General features: G+C 38.8%; 1 protein-coding gene across 2 annotated transcripts in view; it reads left to right on the forward strand.

The window, feature by feature from the left end:
- The window catches only part of ACVR1 (activin A receptor type 1), a 127,032-nt gene that overhangs the window by 88,736 nt on the left and 14,485 nt on the right, over window positions 1-23,811 (forward strand). For both annotated transcript variants that reach the window (XM_033112688.1, XM_033112689.1), the window contains 5 exons: window positions 1,274-1,485; window positions 4,828-4,927; window positions 8,500-8,646; window positions 15,868-16,143; window positions 20,027-20,224. In XM_033112688.1, coding sequence (XP_032968579.1) covers window positions 1,274-1,485; window positions 4,828-4,927; window positions 8,500-8,646; window positions 15,868-16,143; window positions 20,027-20,224 — 933 coding nt within the window. The remainder of the gene's footprint in view (window positions 1-1,273; window positions 1,486-4,827; window positions 4,928-8,499; window positions 8,647-15,867; window positions 16,144-20,026; window positions 20,225-23,811) is intronic.

The following is a 23,811-nucleotide window of genomic DNA, read 5'->3' on the forward strand; positions in this document are numbered from 1 at the left end:
TAAATTCTGATAAGTAAATAGGATTGAATAGCAAAAGAAGATTTTCAAAAGGGAGATCAACTGTTTAAATAGTTAAAACTAAAAGTACTTGAGGGAATAAACTTTACTCCTAAACTTTGTGAGTTGAAGTGTTATTAATAGAGAAGAAGTGGCTTCATTCACAAAAAATTATATCCACAGTATGAAAAGCTCCTAAATCTGAATAACACTGTACTAGACACTGAGTTGTAATAGAAAATTTATTTTCTTAAGGAATTACTAACGTAAGTAGAGCGGCCTAATATTTAATGTTGTATATAATTAGTTTTACACTTTTATCGTACAAATGTCATGTATAATGATATGTGCCAAGCTGTTGATTAATTTGGATTTGGAAAGTTAAAAGCAATATATAAAGGAAGTTAGGCTCGAGATTGGATGGCTGAAGGGGTCAGGGACATGGAAAAGAGTTAAGTCACGTGTGGGGAAGAACAGGGATTGGTGACAATGTCATGAAGGGGTCTGAAATTCATGATTTTGTGATTATTGTTTTGGGGACCTTTTAATTATGGACCTTCACTATCCAATTAAGAAATTTTGATTTAACTCACTAGGCAAGTTGAAAGTCTTTGTGAATATTTGCTTGAGTGATATGTGAATATTCAAGTGAATGCATGAATGTTTGAATGAGTAACATAACAAATAATGTGTGAATGAAGGAATGGATGAGTGATTAAGTGAGTGAATAAAGCAGTGAATGAATGTTTTGAGTGAGTGAATGAATATTGAATAAGTGAGTAAAGGAGCAGCTGAATGAATCGGTTCCCAGGCAGAAGTTATGTAAAAAGATCAATGAGAATTCAGCAGCAGACATCCAAGATACATTGGGTAATTTGTTCTTAACTCAGATAGCACTTTCTCATAGAGATATTACAGCATAATGTCTGTCTGCAAGGGCTTGATGATAAAACATCCTTACAGATCAAATCCAAGTTAATAAGAGTAGTACCAGAGATTTGTATAGTACTTTATATTTTAAAAGCACTTTCACATACATGCATTAATATGGTTGGTTCTCAGTGGAATTTTTTCCGGTTGTGTCTAAATGAATAATGGTTAAAATGACTGGGCTATTGGCCAGGTGTTAGGAAGTATGTAAGTTTTAACACTTTGTGATTTGGGAGACCTCGTGGTCAAGATCAGGAGCTACTTGTTAGGGTATTGGTTATACATATTAAATAATAAGTAAGCCGTGATCCTTACAGCCAATTACCCTTTTCTTCCCCATCTCCAGGGAAATCCTTTCCTGGAACACAGAATTTCCATTTGGAGGTCGGCCTCATTATTCTGTCTGTAGTGTTTGCAGTATGCCTTCTAGCTTGCCTACTGGGAGTCGCTCTCCGAAAATTTAAAAGGCGCAACCAAGAACGCCTCAATCCCAGAGATGTGGAGTATGGTACCATCGAAGGGCTCATCACCACCAACGTTGGAGACAGCACTTTAGCAGTGAGTCTGTTACCCCAGGGAATCCTAAGCATGATGAAGATGGCCAAGGACGCTTTCTTATTTTGAGCATAAAACGCTAAACTGGTGACTGGACGGTGTGCTCACATACCCTGGTCACCTATGTCCTAAGCAAGAATGTGCTAGCATCTGTCTAGTCTCTCCTACGTGAGCACATTCATCTTAGACAACATTTATGTTAAATGAGAGAGGGGATTTACGTTAGCAGGTTTGGGGGAGGAAGGGGAAAGGAGAAAGGTAACCCATAATGTTAGTGGGGATTTGGAGATTATGGTACTCAGTTACTCTGCTTTTAGCAATAAAATCGATTTCAAAGAAAGCACCTTTTGCTTAATATTAAACATCAGTTTCCCTTCCAGATTATTTCAACACCCTGTAATTTAAGACTTTAAAACTTCACATTCGGAAAAAAGCAGCTATTAAATTTTTCATGCTTAGGTGCTGCCCCCTTGTGGAATGTTGTTATTTGGTTAAACCAGTGCTGTCCAGTAGAAATATGTGAGCTGCATATGTAATTTTGAATTTTCTAGTAGCCACCTTAATAAAAATTAAAAAAAAATGCCAGGTGATATTAATTTCAACAATATATTTAACCTGATAAGTATAATTATTATCTCAACATATAAAGAAATATTAATGAGACATTTCACTTTTTTTTTAACTAAGTTTTCCATATCGGATATATATTTTACACTTAGCCTATAACAGTTCAGACTAGCCCTACTTCACTTGCTCACTGTCAACACATGGCTAGTAACTACCCTACGGGACAGCGCAGGATTAGAAACTATTGTACTCGTACATTTTAAATGTGCTCATTTGCAGATTTTAGAAATGATGAAATCACATTAAAAAGTGACTGTCTTCCTTTTTTTATGTTTTAAAATTGTTTCTCAAGTGTTCATTTTAAGGGAACTTTAAAACTTAAGTGAGAAAAAGGAATCATTTGCTATAAATAGGTTTTACCAGAAAGTACAAAAGAGAAAAGCAGTAACATTCTAAAAGGCACACTCTGCTGAGTCTGATGCCTGCCGGGGAACAGGTGAAGAGCAGTGAGTGTTAGAGGTGTTAATGACATAGCAGTACCATTCTGAGATGCCTTGTCATCTGATGAATTGCCAGACAACCAAGGTAATAATTTTATAATGTGATTCTGTTATTTAATGCCATGACCATGTGTATCTGTCCCCTAAGATCATTTTGTATTAAGTCTTGTTCTGCTAGACAACCAAAAAGTGTTAAAAGTGTCTGACAGTTCTGCAGATAAGCCTGCCCTGCAACTTCCTTTTTGCTGGAGAAGACTTGCCCTCAGCAATCTTTGTGGCCCAGGTACTACACATGGACCATCCTTGGCGAGTTGTTAAAATATTTGGTCGTGGCCGATACAGGCTGAGAACTATCCCATCCTGCTGCCTTCCCCATCGTACGGCCTCCTGTCAAGTGTACTTTTTGGTTTGAAATGGAGGGAAGGACCCTGTTGAGCTTTGTTTTACCTACCTATTTAAATCGTGGTACAGCGACACTGAGAAAAGAGGAGCTAGGACATTCCTTTTCAAAAAGTAGAGAAACACAGTTTTTTCATTGGAAATGTACTTAGAAGTTTATTTGAAGTTTTAAGGAAAATGAAATGAGTTTATTGAATTAGTGGAAAGAAGATACAAGGCTGAATTCTGACAAAGCTTTATCAAAGCAAGATTCTAAAATAGATTAGTCAGAACTTTGTTCCTTAGAACTGCTAACCTAAGCAATCTCCATGGGCAATAACAGGACTACCTCATATAAATTGCTGTTTAAATAGCTTCTATAATTTTGAAAGAGAAATGGGAGTGTATGCTGATTGAGTCTTCTCAACTCAATCACGTGAGATGACAGTATGTCACGATATAATAACACAGTAAAGAACACTGTTTAAAGCAAGTCATCATTATTGGTCTACGCGCTTGCTCATTTAAACGATATGCTCATTTATATGACTCAGCAAAGCACACCTTACCGAACAGCACCCTTACATTGAAAAGAAGCCTGGGGGTCCAAGAGTTGAAATACTTGTTTGTCAGTCTTTGTTTTATTTCCTCCCTGTCCCCCTCCTTAAGCTATGAACTAGGTTTAGAACCAATATTATGTATTATGAAAAACAACATATTAATTTAATTTTCAGAATGAGTCTCTTAAAAAATTGAATGCATAAAGAGAAAAAAGAGCAGCAAATAGATGGTTAGAGGGATGTGAAACTCCACTTCCTCTACGCTCAATATCTCGTTGATTGTCCATTTTGTGATTTTTTTTTTTTAAGGATTCTGAATTTCTTCCTTTGGATGTTCAGCTTTTGGTAACTTTGCTGATCAACAGTACTTCACAGTGGTGCTCAGAACACGTGAAAAAAATAGATGGCTTGCAAACCACAGCAATGAATCATGTCAACAGGCCAGCTGAAATGTTAGGGAAAGGATGAGCTTTGAGGAAAGTTAGCTCACTGTTACTGCACCCTTACCGGCCTCACCATGGGCACAATAATGTTTATTACGGATAATTCATTCCGGATACAAAAATACCTCTGCTGCTTGGCTGACTCCTTCTTTTCCTAGGAAGGAAAAATCTATGAATGAACTCACTGGGAATCTTTTTCACAACATGTTCATTTTTAGAAGCAGATTGGGGGCATGGTTTTAGGTTTTTAATGAAAGTTTTATTTTTTCCTCTCTCTGATTTGTGGGTAATTCACATTAAGAAAGGACACTTAGGTGTTCCTTTTGTGACCCCTAAAAGGTAACCGCTCTGCTTGAGTACCAGTTTGATGATTTACATAGCCACTGGTGTCTCTAATACACATTAGAGTTGTCTGTTCCTTATTCCTAATTTGTTTCTTCCTTATTAGAGTCCTGTAGTTGGCATGTCAACTAAACTGGATCCTTTGATAGATATTTATGAGCAGAGCAGAATGTGGTCAGTTGTTTCCAGCGTGTGGACTTGAAGGCCCTTTCCCTCCATTTTGCCCCACCTGCTCTTTTTTCTTCTGCTTCCTGTGCTTAGCCCGCTTCCTGGACTTTCTAATTTGCGTCTTCAACTTGGTCCACTCAGCTTCTTCATATATTTAATTCTAAAACTCTGGGTGCAAGGAAGGACTACTTGTCCCTCAGGAAAACCGATCAGGAAAGGGCTAGCGTTTGGTTTCCCTGAGAAGTACACCAGTCCTTCCTCCAGGGGGGCTGTCCAGGCTCACTAGCAGGCCATGCGCCCCTGTGAGGTACGACGACATGCATGTTCATACACTACACCGAGCGCTGTTTCTCAATAGCTTGTTTTTCTCCTTGTCTTGAACTTCAGGATTTATTGGATCATTCGTGTACATCAGGAAGTGGCTCTGGTCTTCCTTTTCTGGTACAGAGAACGGTGGCTCGTCAGATCACGCTGTTGGAGTGTGTCGGTAATTCTTTTTTCCCTTCCTTTGCGGGTTATATGCAATGTAAGTTGTGCTTCTAGAAGTAGGATGGAACTTAGGAAATCTGCGTCTTGTTGCCTGTTGCTTCTTAAAGGGAGAAGTGGGGTAGCTGTGTGGTGTGGCTATGTCTCTCTTCTCCACGACTTGTGTTAGAGAGCCTGAACTCGCTGAAGTCCTTGCCAGAGGGATTTATCACTAGTTAGTAGACAGAATGGTTAGTCAGAAGCTTCCACTTGCAAGTACACCCTTTGGGATGATGGGAATTCGTGAAACATGAATTAATACGGCTGCTCCTGATTATAGGTATTGAATGATCAGAGGTAAGTTGGCCTTTGGACCATAAACTTGCTTATTGTAATATTCTAATCCCTCACACTCTTCCCCTGCCTTTAAAAATAATGAAATAAATTTACCAAAGCTACTTTTCTAACTGCTTTATTTAAACAAGTGCTATGTATATTTCCTTGTGGCCGCTCACATTTTCCCATATAGGAACGTATTTATAGATAGATGTAATCATAGTGTGCATATTATTTGTGTCCTTTTTTTCAATTTTAAGCTCACATTTCCTTATGTTTGTACACATCAGAAATAGTTTAAGACTGTGTAATAATAGTCTATTGAATCTTAATTTATCTTTAGCAGTACTGCTTGAGAACGATTTTGTACACATTACTTCTTTCTCTTGAGTGCTTAGAATAAATTCCCAGGTACTGGGGGTTCCTGGGTCAAAATCTGTGACTTTTTTTTATGACTTGGTTTGTGTATTGCTGGACTGCCTTCTAGAAAGATGGTGCAAAATACTTTTTAGAAGTCCCGATTTTCATTAGTTTTACTTTTAAATGGTTGGCGGATATTTGCCAGCCCCATGATAGTTTTCACTAATTTCTCCTTTAGACGGCATGCAGGGATGGCCACAGTAGCAATGGTGGGTTGGTGAAGTCTCCACACTCTCCTCCTAATTCTCCTGGTTTCTTTGGGCTGGACTTGGCAGCTTTTGGTAGGTGGCTGGCTATTATAAGCTTCCCCCACTACATAGCTACTATCTCCTGGCTTTTCTTTCTGTTTTCATGAAAACCAGGACACTCCCAAACCTGACAGTGGAAAAGGATGGGCAGAGGTAGTAAGAACAGTGTCTGCCACTTTCACACAGGCGCCCAGCAGGAGCCTGTTGCCTTTTCTCTCCGTCTGCAGCTCCTGTGACTGTTTCTGAATGCCCCTTCACGCTTCTCCTCTGCGCTGGAGAAAATAAAAATGGAATAGTCACAAATGTGCACATTGCATACAACCAGGGTTGTCTTCTTGTACCAGTTAAAATCCTATTTGATTATGAACAAGGGGGTTTCCTGAGTAGTAGTGAGAGGCAGAGAAAGGAGGCATGTACCTGTGTTACCTCCGTCCTCCTGTTCCGTGGCCTCTCACCATTCCCAGAGCGGCGGTCTCAACATCAGTTCTCAGAAATTGACCCCGAATCCAAAGGCAAAATAATGTTGCACCTTTAAAAATATATACTACTTCTGGTTGTATAGATATTCTTCAGCATTTTTTTTTTTTTGAAATAATGTAAATTCAATGATAGCACTTTGTTGGCTTAGTGCTAAAGTCTTGAATAAAAGCAATACCTTTTCAGCAGCTTATAGTCACTGTTCATGTGGTACAGTCTTCAAAATGTATGTGGTGAACTGCTTGGATAGTATATTACCATTTTTGGTTCAAAAGCTTGGAAACTTGGACGAGATCAGTCTTTTCCAGGTGATGAACGGTGAACCCCAAAATTTCAGATGCCTTAGGGATCCCCTTTGTGGGACTCCAAGGCCAGGGCTTTTGGGCAGCTATGCTTCTGTCTTCAGGGACTTCTGCATAAGGATGCATTTGCAGAAAGCATTTGACAAGTTAAAAGCATTTGAAAATCATTGAATGGAGTTTCTATTTTAATTCTGTCTCCTTACCCTGACATCCATCTCTGTTTTCTTTTATAAAAAAGGCTTTAAGGGAACTTTATAGTAATGTCCCAATTCTCTGGGAGATTTCTCTCTCTTTCCTATTGAGACTGTGAGGACAAAGGGCAAAGACAGCTCCAGAAGAGAACCAGAGGCAGGAAAAGATTACCATACCACTTTCTAGCAGCTGATTTTGTAGTATCTTAGCACTAGCCTTCATTTTGAGCTACAAATGCTGGGCAATTGCTTTATTAATTGACTATTAAAATTAATCTTGTACGAAATACTGTTTGTATGACCTGACAGTGACCCACAATGACCACTTACTGACCACATTTAACATCCTGTTGGATTAATCGTTGGTATTTAATAGAGACATTGTTTATCATAAGGAAATCTAGATTGAGTGGTTTCGTTTATGTTTCAGGTGAGTCACCCGGGTAGACATGCTTTCTCACTCCACGTTTGGGTTCTGAGTGGCTTATTTTTTCAGCCAAGAGCTGTAGTCCTGTCTTTGCAGGTGGTGCTGCAGCTGCTTATTACGAGCTGTGATTCCCAGCAGCCACTTGCCTTGGTAGAAAGCCCCTCTGCACTGCAAGTTGTATCTCCTGCTGCATGGCCTATCTCGGTGCCCCATATGTCTTTATCCTTGATTATACCCTGTGTTGATCCCCAGAATCTTGTAGTAGTTACCTCCACCTCCCAACCTTCCTGCTGACCCCTACCTATAATTAAGTACAAGAATGGCCGAGGGAGCTTGCAATTGACAAGCTGACAGTTGTGTTGCTGCTGCAGGAGGGGGCAGGCACCCAGCCGATCAGATCACACGTTTTAGAAAATGTCTTCTCCACTTGGCCCTTTCACTGTAGGCCACTTGTGGCATCACAGGGGCGAACAAGCAAATACCCATGACCAATGTCAGAAATCAGAACTGTTCTGGGATTATGTGTTTAAGACTTTGCAAATCCTCTTTTGAAATACATCCTCCACCAAGAAATCCTTTAGGGACGGCAGTGGCTGCTTGTTGATTTCCTTCACATCTTTGTTTTGTGTGTGTGTGATTTTTTTTTTTAAATCCTTTCGAACACATATCTCAAACTTAATCAGTTGTCTCCTTTGTGGAAAACGTAAATGCATATGTAAATTCACAAATTTGATCTCTTAGAAAATGGCTATGTTGCTCCTGTATGAAGGGAAGGAATCAAGTAAGTTCTTCAGTTTAGCCACATATGCTTTCTGGCTTTCAGCACAACATTGCAATCTAATAATTTGTACCATTTTCTAAGTTTCACTAACTTTCAGGTACTTTAAAAAACCATATGCATTCCATACCTCTTAATAGAGGCATTTAAATGTAAACTTTGTCATTAGTAGCTAATTGTACAGTACAGATACTGAGGGTGTTTAATTGATTATCGCAATGGGGGTGGCTGGGAGGGGCAGTTTCCACCTTACTTTTGTATGTCTTTACAGGCAAAAGGTTGTGGTAATATTTATACCCCCAAATTGAATATTTCCCGGTAAAAAATGGGAGGAGCTAAGAGTTGTAGGCACAGAGTTTCCTGGCTACTTCTCCTGTCCAACTGTCCAATGACACCTCTGTGTTGCTTCCCACAGGGAAAGGCAGGTATGGTGAGGTGTGGAGGGGCAGCTGGCAAGGGGAGAATGTTGCTGTGAAGATCTTTTCTTCCCGGGATGAGAAGTCGTGGTTCAGGGAAACAGAATTGTACAATACTGTGATGCTGAGGCATGAAAATATTCTGGGTAAGTACAAAGGTAATCCCCTCATTGATTTTATCTAGAACACAATTTGCCTGCCTTTGTCCTCTCTAATTTGGTGTATATGAATTTGCTTGCCTCTCCTGAAAAGCCATATAGGGGATCATTAGCATTTACATACCGTTTAATTTTTTACCACTGATTTTCTTGTTTAAGTCTGCAAGGAAGCTAAGTTTGAAGATTCGCTCAATGAGGAAAACGAAATTGTTATTGTTTCTCATTCTGCAGGTCGTTATTTAAACAACAAAAATTTGCCCGTGTTGTTCACTTTAAGGCTTCATTGGTTGTTCTGCTTACCCCACCTTTTTTGAATATTTATTACTTGACTCAAACTAAAAAAGATCTTTGGATGATTTCCTAGAGATTCACAGCTCCCAGGGACATTGTAATTAAATGCACATTCCGTCGAACTCGGCATCGCTTTTAAAGCCCAGATTCATAGAGGGATTTAGCATACATTTTAATTGGAAACTAAAGCTTAAAAACATTTGTGAAATATGTGAAGAGCTCATGGAAATATTGCTATAGAAGTATTAAGGGTGAGAATATTCCTGGTGCCCACTGACTTCTGTGTTTTTGAAAAGTTTTTCTAAATGTGTTTATATAATTATATCTGTGATGAATGCTGCCTGGAGTACTTCATTAATAGTAGATATAAAGTTTGTGTAGAATTTGACCTGTATAGGACATTGTTGGCCACTTCATGGCTTATAGGAAGGCTGTTGCTAGAAATGATTTCTATTCCACTACAGTCATGTGATGCATAATGACATTTCAGACATTTCAGTCAATGACTGACCACAGATACGACAGTAGTCCCATAAGATTATAATGACCGAGAAATTCCTATCGCCTAAGTGACATCGTAGCCATCGAAGTGACATAGTACAGTGCATTACTCATGTGTTTGTGGTGACGCAGGTGTAAACAAACCTACTGTGTTGCCAGTTTTTAAAAGTCTATCATATACAATTATGTGCAGCACATAATACTTGATAATGATAATGAATGACCATGTTAGTGGTTTATGTATTTACTATACTATACTTTCTATCGTTATTTTAGAGCATGCTCTTTCTACTTATATAAACAAAAAAGCTTACTGCAAAACCGTATGCCATGTTACCCTGAAACAACCTCCAACATCTCATGTTTACTATGTCTCTCGAATTGCATCAGTTTCTCCTGTGTTTGATTTAATCTCATGTTGTTTTATAAATTTAGTGTAGCCTAAGTGTGCAGTGTTTATAAAGTCCACAGTGATGTGCAGTAATGTCCTTGGCTTTCATATTCAGTCAGCACTCATTCACTGACTCACCCAGAGCAACTTTCAGTCCAGCCAGCTCCATTCATGGTCCATGCTCTATATTGGTGTACCATTTTTTACCTTTTACATTGTATTTTTACTGTACCTTTTCTACAGTAAAACGTATGATTAGATATGTTTAGATATATAAATACTTACCATTGTGTTACAGTTGCCTACAGTGTCCAGTACAGTAACATGCTATATAGGTTTGTAGCCTGGTTGCAATAGGCTATATGATATTGCGTAGGTGTGTAGTAGACTGTACCATCGAGGATTCTGTAAGTACACTCTATGTGATGTTTGCACAGTGACATAATTGCCTAATGATGCATTTGGAGAAATGCATTCTTGTTGTTAAACGATACATGACTGTATCGTTTAACATGCCAATTTAGTATTAAATCTGAGTCAAGTTGTCTTGAAATAATGGTTTGACAATTGTCTAATATGTTGCTTCAACAGTATGGTGGTATGTTCCCTCTCAGAATTGTTTCAGTTTCTGCTGTTGATCTTTTTCCCCTTCCCTTAGCCCTTGGGCCCTAGCCATCACATAAGACTCCTCACTTGTATGATTGCTGATGGTCTCCCCTTTCTAGTCCATCTCTCTACACTGAGTTATCTTCCATTGGGGAGCTGAGATACTTTTGCTCAGAATGTCTGTGATGACTCCCACATGGCCTGCAACGTTTGTGGCTTCTGAACCTGACATTCCAGACTCTCTCTTTTGGGATCCAAGGAGTCTCTGGAGCCTTCTCTACAAATATGCCCACACGCGGCCATTTCTGATATTTGCCATTCCTTGGGATTGCTAAGAATATTAGGGTGTCTACCTCTGTTCATGTTGTTCTCAATCAAGCACTGTCCCCATCCCACCCTCCAGCTTCTCAGTTCCCTTCTAGTCCCTCCCAGTGGATTTAATTGTGCTTTTCTGCAATCCCTCACTCTGTACCTCTGCTCTAACTCTTAAAACACTCTGCCTTAGGTTGGAGTAATGATGGCAATAACAACAACAATAATGACTAGTTACTATGCAGTAAGCACTGGTTTAAATGCTCTATATGCATTTCCTTATTTAATCTTCATCGCGACCATAAGGGTAGGAAGTACTCTTGTTTTCCTAGTTTTATGAGATAACTGAGGTACACACAGATTAACATCACCCAGCAGGTTGAAGAGTAGAGCTGAGAATTACACCAGGCAGTCTCTTACCACAGTTCTGTTCCCTACACTCAAGTTAACTACATGATCATATAGTAACAGGGGTGCTTCTTAGTCAGAGTATGAGGTGGAAATTCATCACCAGTCAAAACGACCCTTAAATGTCCCAGTTTTTCCTCTGACACTGGAATGGACTGAGGTTGAGCACCAGATAAGGCATTGGTTATGCTAGAAGCCATGAGGTACAAGAAGTACTTACCTTTAGACACTAGAATTACTCTTAATGGGCAGATGAACATATGCTAAGAGTCATGACGATCTGAGACTCATTGAAGGAAGGGCATTTTCAGGCGTCCCCTCTCATTCTCCTGGGGCTCACAGGCTCATTGAGCAAAGTGTTCTAGATAGCACTGTGCTATGCAAATAGTCACTTTATCCATACACTGGAGTTAAATGACCTGTGATAATTGTACAATGAGGACAAGAATTGTTTCCATTGATTTTGCTTTCACATTCAGTGCTGAGGACAGTACTATACACATGGTAGGTGCTCAGTAAATATTTATTGAATTGGATTTAATCACAAGGGGAGTTTGATAGTCACCTTTGCAATAGGGTTCATAAGAGAGAAATGAGGTTCTCTTAGTGTAATCACATAAGGCAAAACGTTGTCCATTTTTTATTACGTAATGATCCACGGAAATTCTGAATTCATGAGCTCTTTCTACCCTCATCATGATTACAGCCAATGGATTGCTCTTATTGTGTAGTCCTTTTAGTTGAGAAAGCTTGTAGAAATGCACAACCTTTTTTTTGTTGTTGTTGTTCTTTCTCGACTTTACCAGTTTTATGGATGTGGAGACTTGAAGGTTTTCTGTGATTGTCTATTAAAAGAGCTTATTGTGTTTTGAGTATCAGATCGTGATTTCTCCCACCCTTGAGTATTGCTAACTCCCCAAAATACATAATTAAGTTACACACACATACACAAATAGACACACATATGCATACATATAAAACTCTGGGCCTTCATTGTCTATCCTCCTAATTGAACTTGTAAAACAGTATCTTTCAAATGGACTGGTTTGTATTTCAACTCTTTTGCTATGTCTGGTACAGAAGTCCACAGATAACGTGAGTAATGGCAGGCTGTCTTGTGTGGTGGCAAGAAGAGTTGTCTGTGAATTTGGGAGACTGATTTCTACTGTCAGCACCATTAGAGGCCCACTGTGTGACTCTGGGCCAAAGGGGTATGTTTCTGAGCATTCTTTTCCTCATCACTAAAACCAAGAAGATTGCATTAAGGTGAGAATTTCACTCCACAGTCTTATCGTACACGCTTTAAAATAGGTATGGTAAAATATATGTAACATGAAATTTACCATTGTCACCATATTAAATAGATCATGTTGCACAAATATCACCACCCTCCATCTTCAGATCTCTGAGATAACCATTTAATCAGTCAGAATTTCTGGACACCCATGGGAAGTAAAGGAAACCACCCACAAAAAAATTAAATTATAAAATTATTGTGGTTTTGTGTTCTTGGCACAGAGCCAGGAGCTGAAAATTATGGTGGTTTTAATTGAACCCAGGGCTATTTTAAAATATAATAATAACCAACTATTCTTGAACATTTCATATATAGTAGACATCACATGAAGTACTTTGTATCTAGTAACTCTTTTATTCTCACAGTAACCCTTTGAGACATATGCTGATGTTATCCTTGTCCTACAAAGGAGGAAACCAAGATGGAGATGTTATGTGACTCGTGCTGGGTTCCGCCCAGCTGGGTGATGGTGGAACCATTATGGGGAACCCAGTAGTTTGGCTCTGGGGCCCAACACTCAATCGCTGTGCTCCGTGGTGTGGTGGTCTCACTCCTCGGCTCTTAGAGCTGCCCAGTGTCTGGTTCCTGGGAGAGGGTCAGAAGGGACACTGGTTGCCTCACTTAAGATTTTAGGTTTTGTTTTAGCTCTTGAGGAGCCTGGGAGGATGACTTTGGCTGGGATACGAGGCTTTTGCTCTAGTCGTTTTCTCTCCCTGTTACGAACGCATGCCAGAGTTCCAGCGCCTAGGCGTTACCTGTTCAACCTGCATGAACAGTAGAGTGCTTTGACTCAAAATGCAAAAATCTTATAAAAAGGCTCTAGCAGTTGGAAGAAAATGTAGTAATATAATTGGCACATGAAAGATAAACAGTTAAAAAAAAAATCCTGCTTTTTTAAAAGTTGTTTTTCCTGAAGGTCTAGAGCGTAATTAATGGGACAGACAAAATCCATCTCTAAGACCTAGAGGGCTTAGGGAAGGTGAGAGAATAAACATTTATGTGTTATTTATTTATTTGTTTATGTAATCAGAGGTTGCTCTCCCTTGGGAAGAGAAATCAGTAGCTACATAAATATACAGCAGTCATTTAATTTCTTCTGAGTGGTGCTTTTATAGTTGGGGCTATTTACTTCCCCCACCCCTTTCCTCACCTCCCTCCCCACTCCGGTTCAAGCCATTGTTTTCTCAGTCTAGTTGTGTAGCTCTCGCCGGCTGCCGGCCACTCACGCTGGCCACCGGTCACTTCTGGCAGCGCACAGCAGCCCGGGGCAGCACACAGCAGCCCAGGGCAGCACACTGCAGCCCACAGCAGCCTAGCTCTAGCGAGAGCCGTTTTCAGAATCTTAGCTGTAGATGGCACAGCTCACTGGCCTATGTAGGAATCGAACTGACGACCTTGGTAGGAGCACAGCGCTCCAACCACCTGAGCCACCGGGCCGGCCCAGGGCTGTTTACTTTTGAGAAAAGTATTAAAGATTAATGTCATTTGGTTTAAAATGATACAGCAGAAACATTTTTTGAGTAAGAATTACTAATGTCTGAGTACACATTTTGATTCGTATGGTGGCCAGCTAAGGGCCCCAGGAGAAAAGCTATGGGGAGACAGACAGATTGGACAGTAGGGAAGGAGTGAGAGACTAAGGCTGGCTGTGGGAACTGTTTCACAGGAAGAGGGAGAAAGAGGTAGGAAATCCAGGCATGGAGATGTTATTTGGTTCACTTTGCAGATGTCTCATGGGTACAAATGTCAGATGTCTTCCTCTGAGTAGTGGTCAACTTGTTTGGGGGTGGTATGGTGTAGTGAGTAAGAGTAGAGGGTTTTAGAGCCTGACTGCTAGGGACCATTAATGACTTAATGTCAGTGATGTAACCTACCTACTTCATGTGGTTGATGGAGGACTGCATGGGAAGTCCTTGGCACATTGTTAATACTCGATAATTAAGAGCTGCTTCTCTTGTTGATAAGGATGATGACTAAGTAGGGGGCTTTTCTTTCTGCCCAGAGCTTCCTATGCAAGGTATGGTGTACCAGGACAGCTGGCACCAAACTTAGAGTGGGTGGCAGCATAATAGCTGTGTGATCCATGGCATCTCCTAGCAGCAACTTTATTATTTGTAAAATGAGTACAATGATATCTATCTTACTTGTCTGTTGAGGAAAATCGCATGAGAAAGTATATGAAAGTGACATAAATTTTATATAAAGTGCTGTGTGAGTATAAGGCATTTTATGTATTTTTCTTTTACTTTATACTTTTGCAAGTCATTTAATTCTTCCTCCATGTCTTTTGAAAATTTTTATCTTCTCTATATATGTCCCAAACTTCACTGCCCATGAGGTTTATACATGATATATATAATATATACTATATGCAATATAGTATATATTATAATAATATACATGTATTATAGAATGTATTACATATTATAGTAATACATGTTATATAACATATAAAAGAATAATTCTAATAAAGCAGTTCTGTAGCAGAAATGGCAAGCACATATACCACCATTTATTCCATAGATTAGGAGGTGCCTCTTCTAGAGTTCCTTCACAGTGCTCAAAAGTCTCCACAGGGTATCTAGAAAAACATCTTCCTACCTCTTCATCTACATCTTTTAACATATCACTTCTCTTCAAGACCAGTTGTCAGTTTTCTGATGGAAGCCTATTGTAACCGCTGGTCCTTATTATTATGATTCTTTACTCTGGGCTCATGTTGCCCTTTGCAGATATATATTACTGTATGTTTCACATTATATTGTAATTTTTTTTTCCTTTTTATATCTGTCTTCATTTCTAGTGAACAAACACGATTATCTTGGTTTTCTTGTGTGGCTGACAAAGAGCGTCATACATGCTTGTTGTATTTGGTTCTTTTTTCTTGTTTGATGAATCTGGACATCATTTAACGTAAAACTCACCTCTTTATTTTACAACTGAGCAGAGAATTCAGAGAGCCTAAATGAATTCCCAGTATTACACAGCAAATCACAGGCAGAGTCAGGACTAGGACACAGATGTCTGAGTTCCAGGGGTTTGTTCTTTTGGGGTAGTTGAGGAATGATCTGTGTGTGCTTGCAGTATCAGCATGATGAAGCATTTGACACTATCGCTATGGGTAAGCACAAAGATATTTTTCCTGAATCGTAATGCAATGTAAAATAGTTTTTAAAAGGATATTTTACTATGGTCATGTGACATTTTTCTATTAGTTAACAGTACTCTTTTAAGGAATAACTATGTCTTTCTCTGTCGATGCTTCTGTAAACCTCCTTTCATAGTAGTTGGTTAATTATTTTTGTTATAGATGATGTCTACTGTATGGGTCACTATTACTGGATACTGAAAATAATAATGTGGAATTCTCACATGTTGGTAATCTTGGTCTTGCTCTCTTCAGGTTTCATTGCTTCAGACATGACATCAAGACACTCCAGTACCCAGCTGTGGTTAATCACACATTATCATGAAATGGGATCATTGTACGACTATCTTCAGCTTACGACTCTGGATACAGTCAGCTGCCTGCGAATTGTCCTGTCCATAGCTAGTGGTCTTGCACATTTGCACATAGAGATATTTGGGACCCAAGGGAAACCAGCCATTGCTCATAGAGATTTAAAGAGCAAAAACATCCTGGTTAAGAAGAATGGACAATGTTGCATAGCAGATTTGGGTAAATTTTTACAAATATTTTTTAATTATCGTTTTTATTTTGGTGTATTCCAATGTTTAACCAGATTGCATCATTTCCTCCCAATGTTTTGTTAGGAAAAATTTCAAGCATGCAGACAAATTGAAAGAATGTCGTAGTAAACAACTGCATCCCTACCACCTAGATTCTTCCATTAACATTTTATTGTTTTTACGCATTATCACATCTTAACCTTTGATACATTTCAAAGTAAATTGCAGACAAAAGATCTCTTCCCTCCAAAGACTTCAGCATGCACATCACTGTATCATTCACTAGAGTTTATTATTTGTCAGTTTTCTTTACAGGTAAAATTTAAATTTCACGTGAAGTGCACAAGTCTTAAGTACACATTTTCAGAGTTTTGACAATCCTTATTGAGATACAAACCTTACCATTATCTTAGACCATCACCTCATGCTCGTTCAGTCAGTCCCTGCCCCAGCCCACCTTCAGAGGTGACCATACTGTTGCATTCTAATTTCACAACCCTTTACACAAAGTAGGTACACATATATAGCATATGGAATGAGTTTGTCTAAAAGTACTTTCTAAAGTTGTTCTGTTATTAAGGCAACATTATCAATCAGGAAAGAGGAAAAAATCCCAAATCAATTTACCATTTGCCCTGCTAGGATACCTCATTGTTACGGTTTTAGAGTAATGCTCAGTGTAGCTTTAATTGCCTTGTAAATAAGTAAGATTATTTTTACTTATAGTGACATTGGATATAAAACCATAATCATTCTAGACCCCTTGAATATTGGCAGAATAATTATGCTGATGAGAACTGAATATTGTAATATTAGTTATTCCTTTCAGTGGATTATTAAAAGTCCTTACTTGATTAAAAAAATGGTTTATATCATATTCATATCATTGTAGTTATTAGACTGATAAAGGTGTAAACAATATTAGCTCTAGTTATGTGAATGTTGAATTTTATTTTTGTTTTTAAACACAAAGAATTTGACATGTCAGGAAAATTCATTTCTTTTGAATCCCTCTGAAGTCTTTTCTTTCACACTGTGAAATCATTTTACAATGATTTCTTCCAACTCGAAGAAAAATGTTAGGGTAGTATTGAAAGGGCATAGCCCTAAAATTTTTTTGCGGGCAGTTAGTTGTAGTGCAGAAGACTTTTATGGCTGTGACATAGCGTTTGGAGCGAGGATCATTTGGGTTTCTAGTTATTCACCCAGTATTTCTGTGCAAGTCTTTTCAACTAGTTACCTGCCCTAAGAGCAGATCTGCTTACATTCCATGCAAAGGAGGGAGGCTTAGCAAGGGGGACTCAGTGTTTGACACTGTACTTCTGTATTGTTTGAAACTCATAATAGTGTCCTTATGTATTGCTTGTGTTACTAAAAATCAAATATTTCTCCCTCACAGGATTCTGATAAGATTTAGAAATTATTATAAATGCTTAGCAAATAATAAGCATTCAAATAGCATCTGCTGTTATCATTCAGTGGTCTAGGGAAGATGGACCAATTGGCTTTGTTTTATGGGGCTTGGTGGGGAGGGAATGGAAGGAGTTTTGCAGTAAGTCCAGATAATTAATTCTTCAACTATATTTCTTTTGGATACATGGATTCATACAGAAATCTGTGCTAATGGCTCATTATTCAGGAGAGTAGATTTATAGTACAGGAGACAACTCCTGTAAGAGCACGCTTTGTATGTAGTTTTTCACTTTATACCCAGAAATTAAGTATCACTTGTTAGAAATCACATTGTATTAATATTCCAAAAATACCAGTATTCTATTTATTTTTCCAACTTTTCATTATAAAGAAATTCAAATATACAGAAAGGTTGAAAGGACAGTGTAATGATCATTGATATCTACAACTCCTACATTCAACAATTCTTAAAATTTTGCCATACTTCCTTTATATGTGTCTGTGTATATGTATTTGCTAATCCATTTGAAAATAAGATGCAAACTTCATAACACTACTCCTAAATACTTCAGCATGCATCCCCAAAAATACTTTAAAATGTATCTCCTGCATAATCATAGTTTATCACACCTAAAAGTTATCAATAATTCTTCTAATATCACTTAATATTTATTTTTCAGATTTTTCCAGTTTTTTCAAACAATTCAGCCAAGGTTCGCACATTGCATTTGGTTGTTTTGTCTCTTTATTAGTGTAGCGATTATCTATTACTGGGTAACAAATTACCTCTAAAAGTTAACAGCTTAAAATAACACAAATTATCTCACACAGTCCTCTGCACGTCAGCAATCTTGGAACAACTTAGGTCTGTGGTCTGGTTTGTCTGGTTCAGGGTCTCAGTGGGTAAGTCAGGCTGTCAGTCAGGACTACAGTCATCTGAAGGCTTGATTGGGGCTGGAGCAGCTTCCCAGATGGCTCACTCACATGGCTTTTGACAGGAGGCCTGTTTCTTGTCATGCAGACCTCTCCACAGGGCTGCTTGAGTGTTCACTTAACATAATCAGTGAGGGGGGAGAGAGAGCGAGAGCGAGAGCGAAAGAGAGAGAGAGAGAGAGAGAGAGAGAGAGAGAGAGAGAGAGAAAAGAGGAAGCCATAATGCCTTTTATGTCCTAATTTTGAAGATACACATTCACTTCTGCAATGCTTTGTTCGATAGTTCAGTCTACGCTCGAGGCATGGGGAATTGAGCTTCACCTCTTGAAGGGAGAAGTTTCAAAAAACATATGGACGTATTTTTAAACCACCACAGCTACGTAGTATCTCCCTGTTCTAATTAAACTGCATCTTTTTAATGTTATTTTGACTCTTTGGTTCTGAAAATGGTGGAGAGGAATATATGATTTGAAAAATGTTCACAGTGGCCATAGACTCTTGGGGTTGATGGTAAAAAATAAGGGAAAGAGGAACCAGTCTGATTTTGTCGAACGCAGTTGCAGATAGCTTTGCTAATTATTCAGGCTGAGATAACATGTGCTGTCTCCCTGGCATTATGAGATGTGGTTATCCCACACGTTCAAAGCCATGGAGGGGAAGAGAAGCAAGCATTCTCCATAGATGGCTCGAGGGATCTCCAAAGGATCATGGGGTTGCAAAGCTTTACAGGGCCTGCTTGCTTCACTTCCACATTTTTCATTATTTTGAATGTTAACAAGAATCATTCTCCCTTGCTCTGCATATGCATCAAAAAGTAATTCCATTTGCAAATAAACTATACACACATCAAATAAACTATACATGTACCATTCCCATGGTCTGAGGAATTCGGAAATAAGTCATGGTTTTAGAAAAAGTGCTTCAAAACCATTTAACATGAAAGTTGTGCTTGGAATGGAGGTAGGTCCAGTTTAATGTCCCCTGTGCACGTGACTATAGAGAAAGGCCTGTGGGTTTTGTCAGCGTTATTGTTCATGTGAGTAGCTCTTCAGGGATGAAGCAGTGCCTGCAGCAGTCGGCCCTTTAGGTAAATTACTCAAATTCTGTCTCACACTTTGAAATGTGTGTTTCCAGACTAGTGGGAGGTATGCTGGAGCTTGAGAGCATAATTTGCTTCTTGTTAAGCCACTTTGAGGCTCCCATGTTACATGTGAGACTGTTTCCCGTGGACTTCAAACACCAGCCTCATCTTTGTTTGGTACATTAGTTTATCATTTACCTAGAACCTTTTGTCTCAGTCATTCATATGTAAACCTAATAGCTTCAGAATGTTTCTGGCAATAGTCCTTTTTCTTGCTCTCACAGATATCATTCCACCCGGCATTCCAGAGATTACTCTGGATGTAAAGCAGCAGTGACCATGGGTACCACAAGAGGGCGTCTTTGGTTGGGGTTCGTTTAACATTCTTCAGAAATTCTCTGTGAAAAAGGAAGTGAGCTGATTGACACTGTTGTTTTCCTTTTAGGCCTGGCTGTCATGCATTCCCAGAGCACCAATCAGCTTGACGTGGGGAACAACCCTCGTGTGGGCACCAAGCGCTACATGGCCCCCGAAGTTCTAGATGAAACCATCCAGGTGGATTGTTTTGATTCGTACAAGAGAGTCGATATTTGGGCTTTTGGACTTGTCTTGTGGGAAGTGGCCAGGCGGATGGTGAGCAATGGTAGGTATCTGATCGAATACAGAATCTTCTTTGTCTAAATCCTGTTGCTTCTGCTACCCTTAGAAGGGCAAAAGGAGTATTTAAGTCCACCATTGTTCCTTGAATCCTACTTGTCAAGATGTCGGCATTTATATTTGATGTGGCTGGTAGGTGGAATGCAATGGCATTATATTTTAACTACACAAGAGGAAAAGGTGGTTGAAAAAGACTATTTCTGGAAGAGACTAGTTATTCCTTGGGTTTTTCTTTTGATTGGTCCATATTTCATTTCCTCTTACCTTCCTCCATCTTCCGATTCTGCCTTTCTTCCCACCCTCCCTACTACTTTGCTCTTCTCACAAGTGAGATTTTAATGTGAGGAGAATGCTCAAGTAAATCTAAGGATGAAGTCTGCTATTTTAGATCTTTTTACTTCTTAAGTTTGGATTATTGAGAAAGGCTCAAGTTGTACATGCAGAATTCATTCCTTTATAAGAAGTAGGCGGTACCTTCTGAATTAGTGAAGTTTCAATTCAGGAAGCCCTGAGTAGGTGGCTCATGCTGATACTCTTAAAAGTAAGTTTTATGAAATGGTATTACCTGAGCAGTTAGGGAAGCATACGTCAATCATTTTTACTGGAGTCACCTGTAATAAACTCTTAACTCTTGTCTTTTACTCTTATCTTTCATGTACCCAAATCAGCTACAAATATATTGTTGAACTTTACTTTTAGTGCATTGTATACCTAAAGCACTAAATATACGCTTTCAAATTGAACATGCCCCATCTACCCACAAAGCGATTCGTATAGCAGAATCTCTGAATTGACTAAATCTCCCTCTTCCGAACTGGAAATACATTCACAACTGAAAATCTCATTTCACAGAGAATATGTCTGAAATTGTTCCAGGAAAAAAAGACATTGCTGTATATTTACAGTAATACACATTTTCAAAAGATAACTTCACGTTTTTGTGACCCATTGGAATCCTGGCGTTGAAGTATGAAAGAAATAACGCATGAAATCTGTAACATCTGCGCTTCATCCCACCTTCCACTGATTATTTTCTTGTGAGAACTAAGATTCTTGGGGTACTCATAATCTTCATGAATAACTCAGCCAGAGAATAGACGATTCCGTGCGCGAAGTGGAATTGTGGGTAATTTAATAATACAGTTGACCCTTGAACAGTGTGGTGGGTCAGAGCACCAACTCCCATGCAGTCAAAAATCCGAATCTAACTTTTGACTCCTCAAAAACTTAACTATAGTCCTTCAGTATCCATGGGGAATTGGTTCCAGGACCCTTCTTGGATACCAAATCCACAGATGCTCGGGTCCCTTGCATAAAATGGCACAGATCCGTGCACAGCTCTCCACACCCATGGATCAAAAACACTGTTTTCCATCTGCGGTTGGTTAAATCCATGGATGTGAAACCCGGGGATACGGAGGACCAACTGTATATTTATTGAAAAAAAATCTGTGTATAAGTGGACTCACACAGTTCAAACCCATGTTGTTCAAAGGTCAACTGTCATTTTTGAGTTCAATAATTAAAATTGGCATGCCTTCGTGGTAGCTATTCCCTCCCCAACAGCAGAGTGTGTCTGCTTTTGACAAAACTCTCTAAGGATATCAAAGCCAATGTTTCAGATTAAACGTAAACATACATACATTATAACCTGACAGTTCTTTCACACTATTTTTTTTGATGGAGTCCTGAACATTTTCTTGGTAATTCTTTCTCAATCGTTGGGAGCTACTGACATGCATTTTGTACCACTCATGCGCCTTGAGAATTGTTTGCAACAGAAGGATTGTTTTGCTGATTTATAAAATTCTGACCTTTGCCTGAAATTGCACTTCGGCTTCATTTCCCCATCACCCTCCCCAATAATTCTTGAGCACCTTGGAACTGAAAAATCTAATCCTAATTAGTTTATCTTAACGGACAATTTAGAGGAGGATTGGTGTCATAATAAACCATGTGATAGGAAACTTGCCCCAGACTAAGAGAAAGCTAATATTCCAAGGCCAGGATCCCGCTGTGGTAGTGCTGGAGCGGTGCCAAGCCAGTCTACAGGATGAAAGGAGAGCTTGGCAGAAACTTGGGGTTTGGGCTGTGTAAGAACTCATGTTGCAAACTAGTTCCTTGTGTCACAGGCATAAAAACCAAATGGCTTTTAAAGATCAGCTGTGATTAATAGTTCAGTGTGAAATGAGAGTCATCACTTTAAACTTTAGCTCAACAAATGGTAGTTTGCTTGATCTATCCCATATTTAACATTATTTTTGAAAAAAAGAATTATTCAGGGTAGAAGAAAATGTTCTTTGATTTATTGATCTCTTCTTTATGTCATCATTTAGATTATTCTCAGTTCCTAAAATTTTGTGGGTTGAACTTATACCTGTGGTATGGTGTGAATTTTAGAAGGAGATAAGGGTATGTCGTGTCTTATTTGAAATCAGCTACTGTCCCTTCACAGTGATTAATTTGGTAGTTTCCCTGCTGTTTCTCTAGTTCCTCTTCTCACATAAATGTTCACGTGCTTACATGCACACCACACATGTACATGCACAGAGAAATGTTTTTCTAAACTTAAACTTGAAAGTGTTCTAGGCTGCTGGCAAGCCTATTTTATTAATATTAACATCTTAGTTATTACTACCCCAAAACAGAAATTAATAGAAAGAAAAGTAAGAAACATTTTGCCCTTACATTCCAATATTCATTTTTTTCACTTCTTTATATTTTTTGACTCAGTTGTAAGCATAGTATAGATACAATTCTGTATCATGTTTTTCATTTATGTTCTTTTTAATTAATTTTTAATTTTTTTTATTTTTTATAAATTTTATTGGGGAATATTGGGGAACAGTGTGTTTCTCCAGGGCCCATCAGCTCCAAGTCGTTGTCCTTCAATCTAGTTGTGGAGGGCGCAGCTCAGCTCCAAGTCCAGTTGCCATTTTCAGTCTTTAGTTGCAGGGGACGCAGCCCACCATCCCATGTGGGAATTGAACCAGCAACCTTGTTGTTGAGAACTCGCCCTCTAACCAGCTCACGCTCTAACCAACTGAGCCATCTAGCCACCCCTCCGGAAGCTCAGTGGTAGCTGGTTTTCTTCAATCTAGTTGTGGAGGGCGCAGCTCACTGGCCCATGTGGGAATCGAACTGGCAACGCTGTTGTTCAGAGCTCACGCTCTAATCAACTGAGTCATCCGGCTGCCCCTCATTTGTGTGTTTTTTAATGTGAGATAGTCTGTTTTTATTTTAAATGATCACATGGTAATTTTATTAACTTACTGACTTCCATATTGTTAGACATTCTGCCTTTTCCATTTGGGGCCTATAGTAGACATCTTTGTTCATATAACATTTTCATTTGGGGAATTAATTCTTAATCTGAAAAAAAATAGTAGTCTTAATGGGTCAAAGAGTATGGATGTTTTTATGGCTTGACACATATTGCCAAATTGCTTTCCATGAGAGTTGTACTAATTTACAATATCCCACTCACTCCAGGGTATCATGTACCTATTTCTTACAAACTTCAGGAACTATCATTAAAATATATATATATATATATATATATATATATATATA

Source organism: Rhinolophus ferrumequinum, chromosome 8 (genome assembly GCF_004115265.2).
Source record: "Rhinolophus ferrumequinum isolate MPI-CBG mRhiFer1 chromosome 8, mRhiFer1_v1.p, whole genome shotgun sequence".
In the NCBI taxonomy this organism is placed as follows: domain Eukaryota; kingdom Metazoa; phylum Chordata; class Mammalia; order Chiroptera; family Rhinolophidae; genus Rhinolophus; species Rhinolophus ferrumequinum.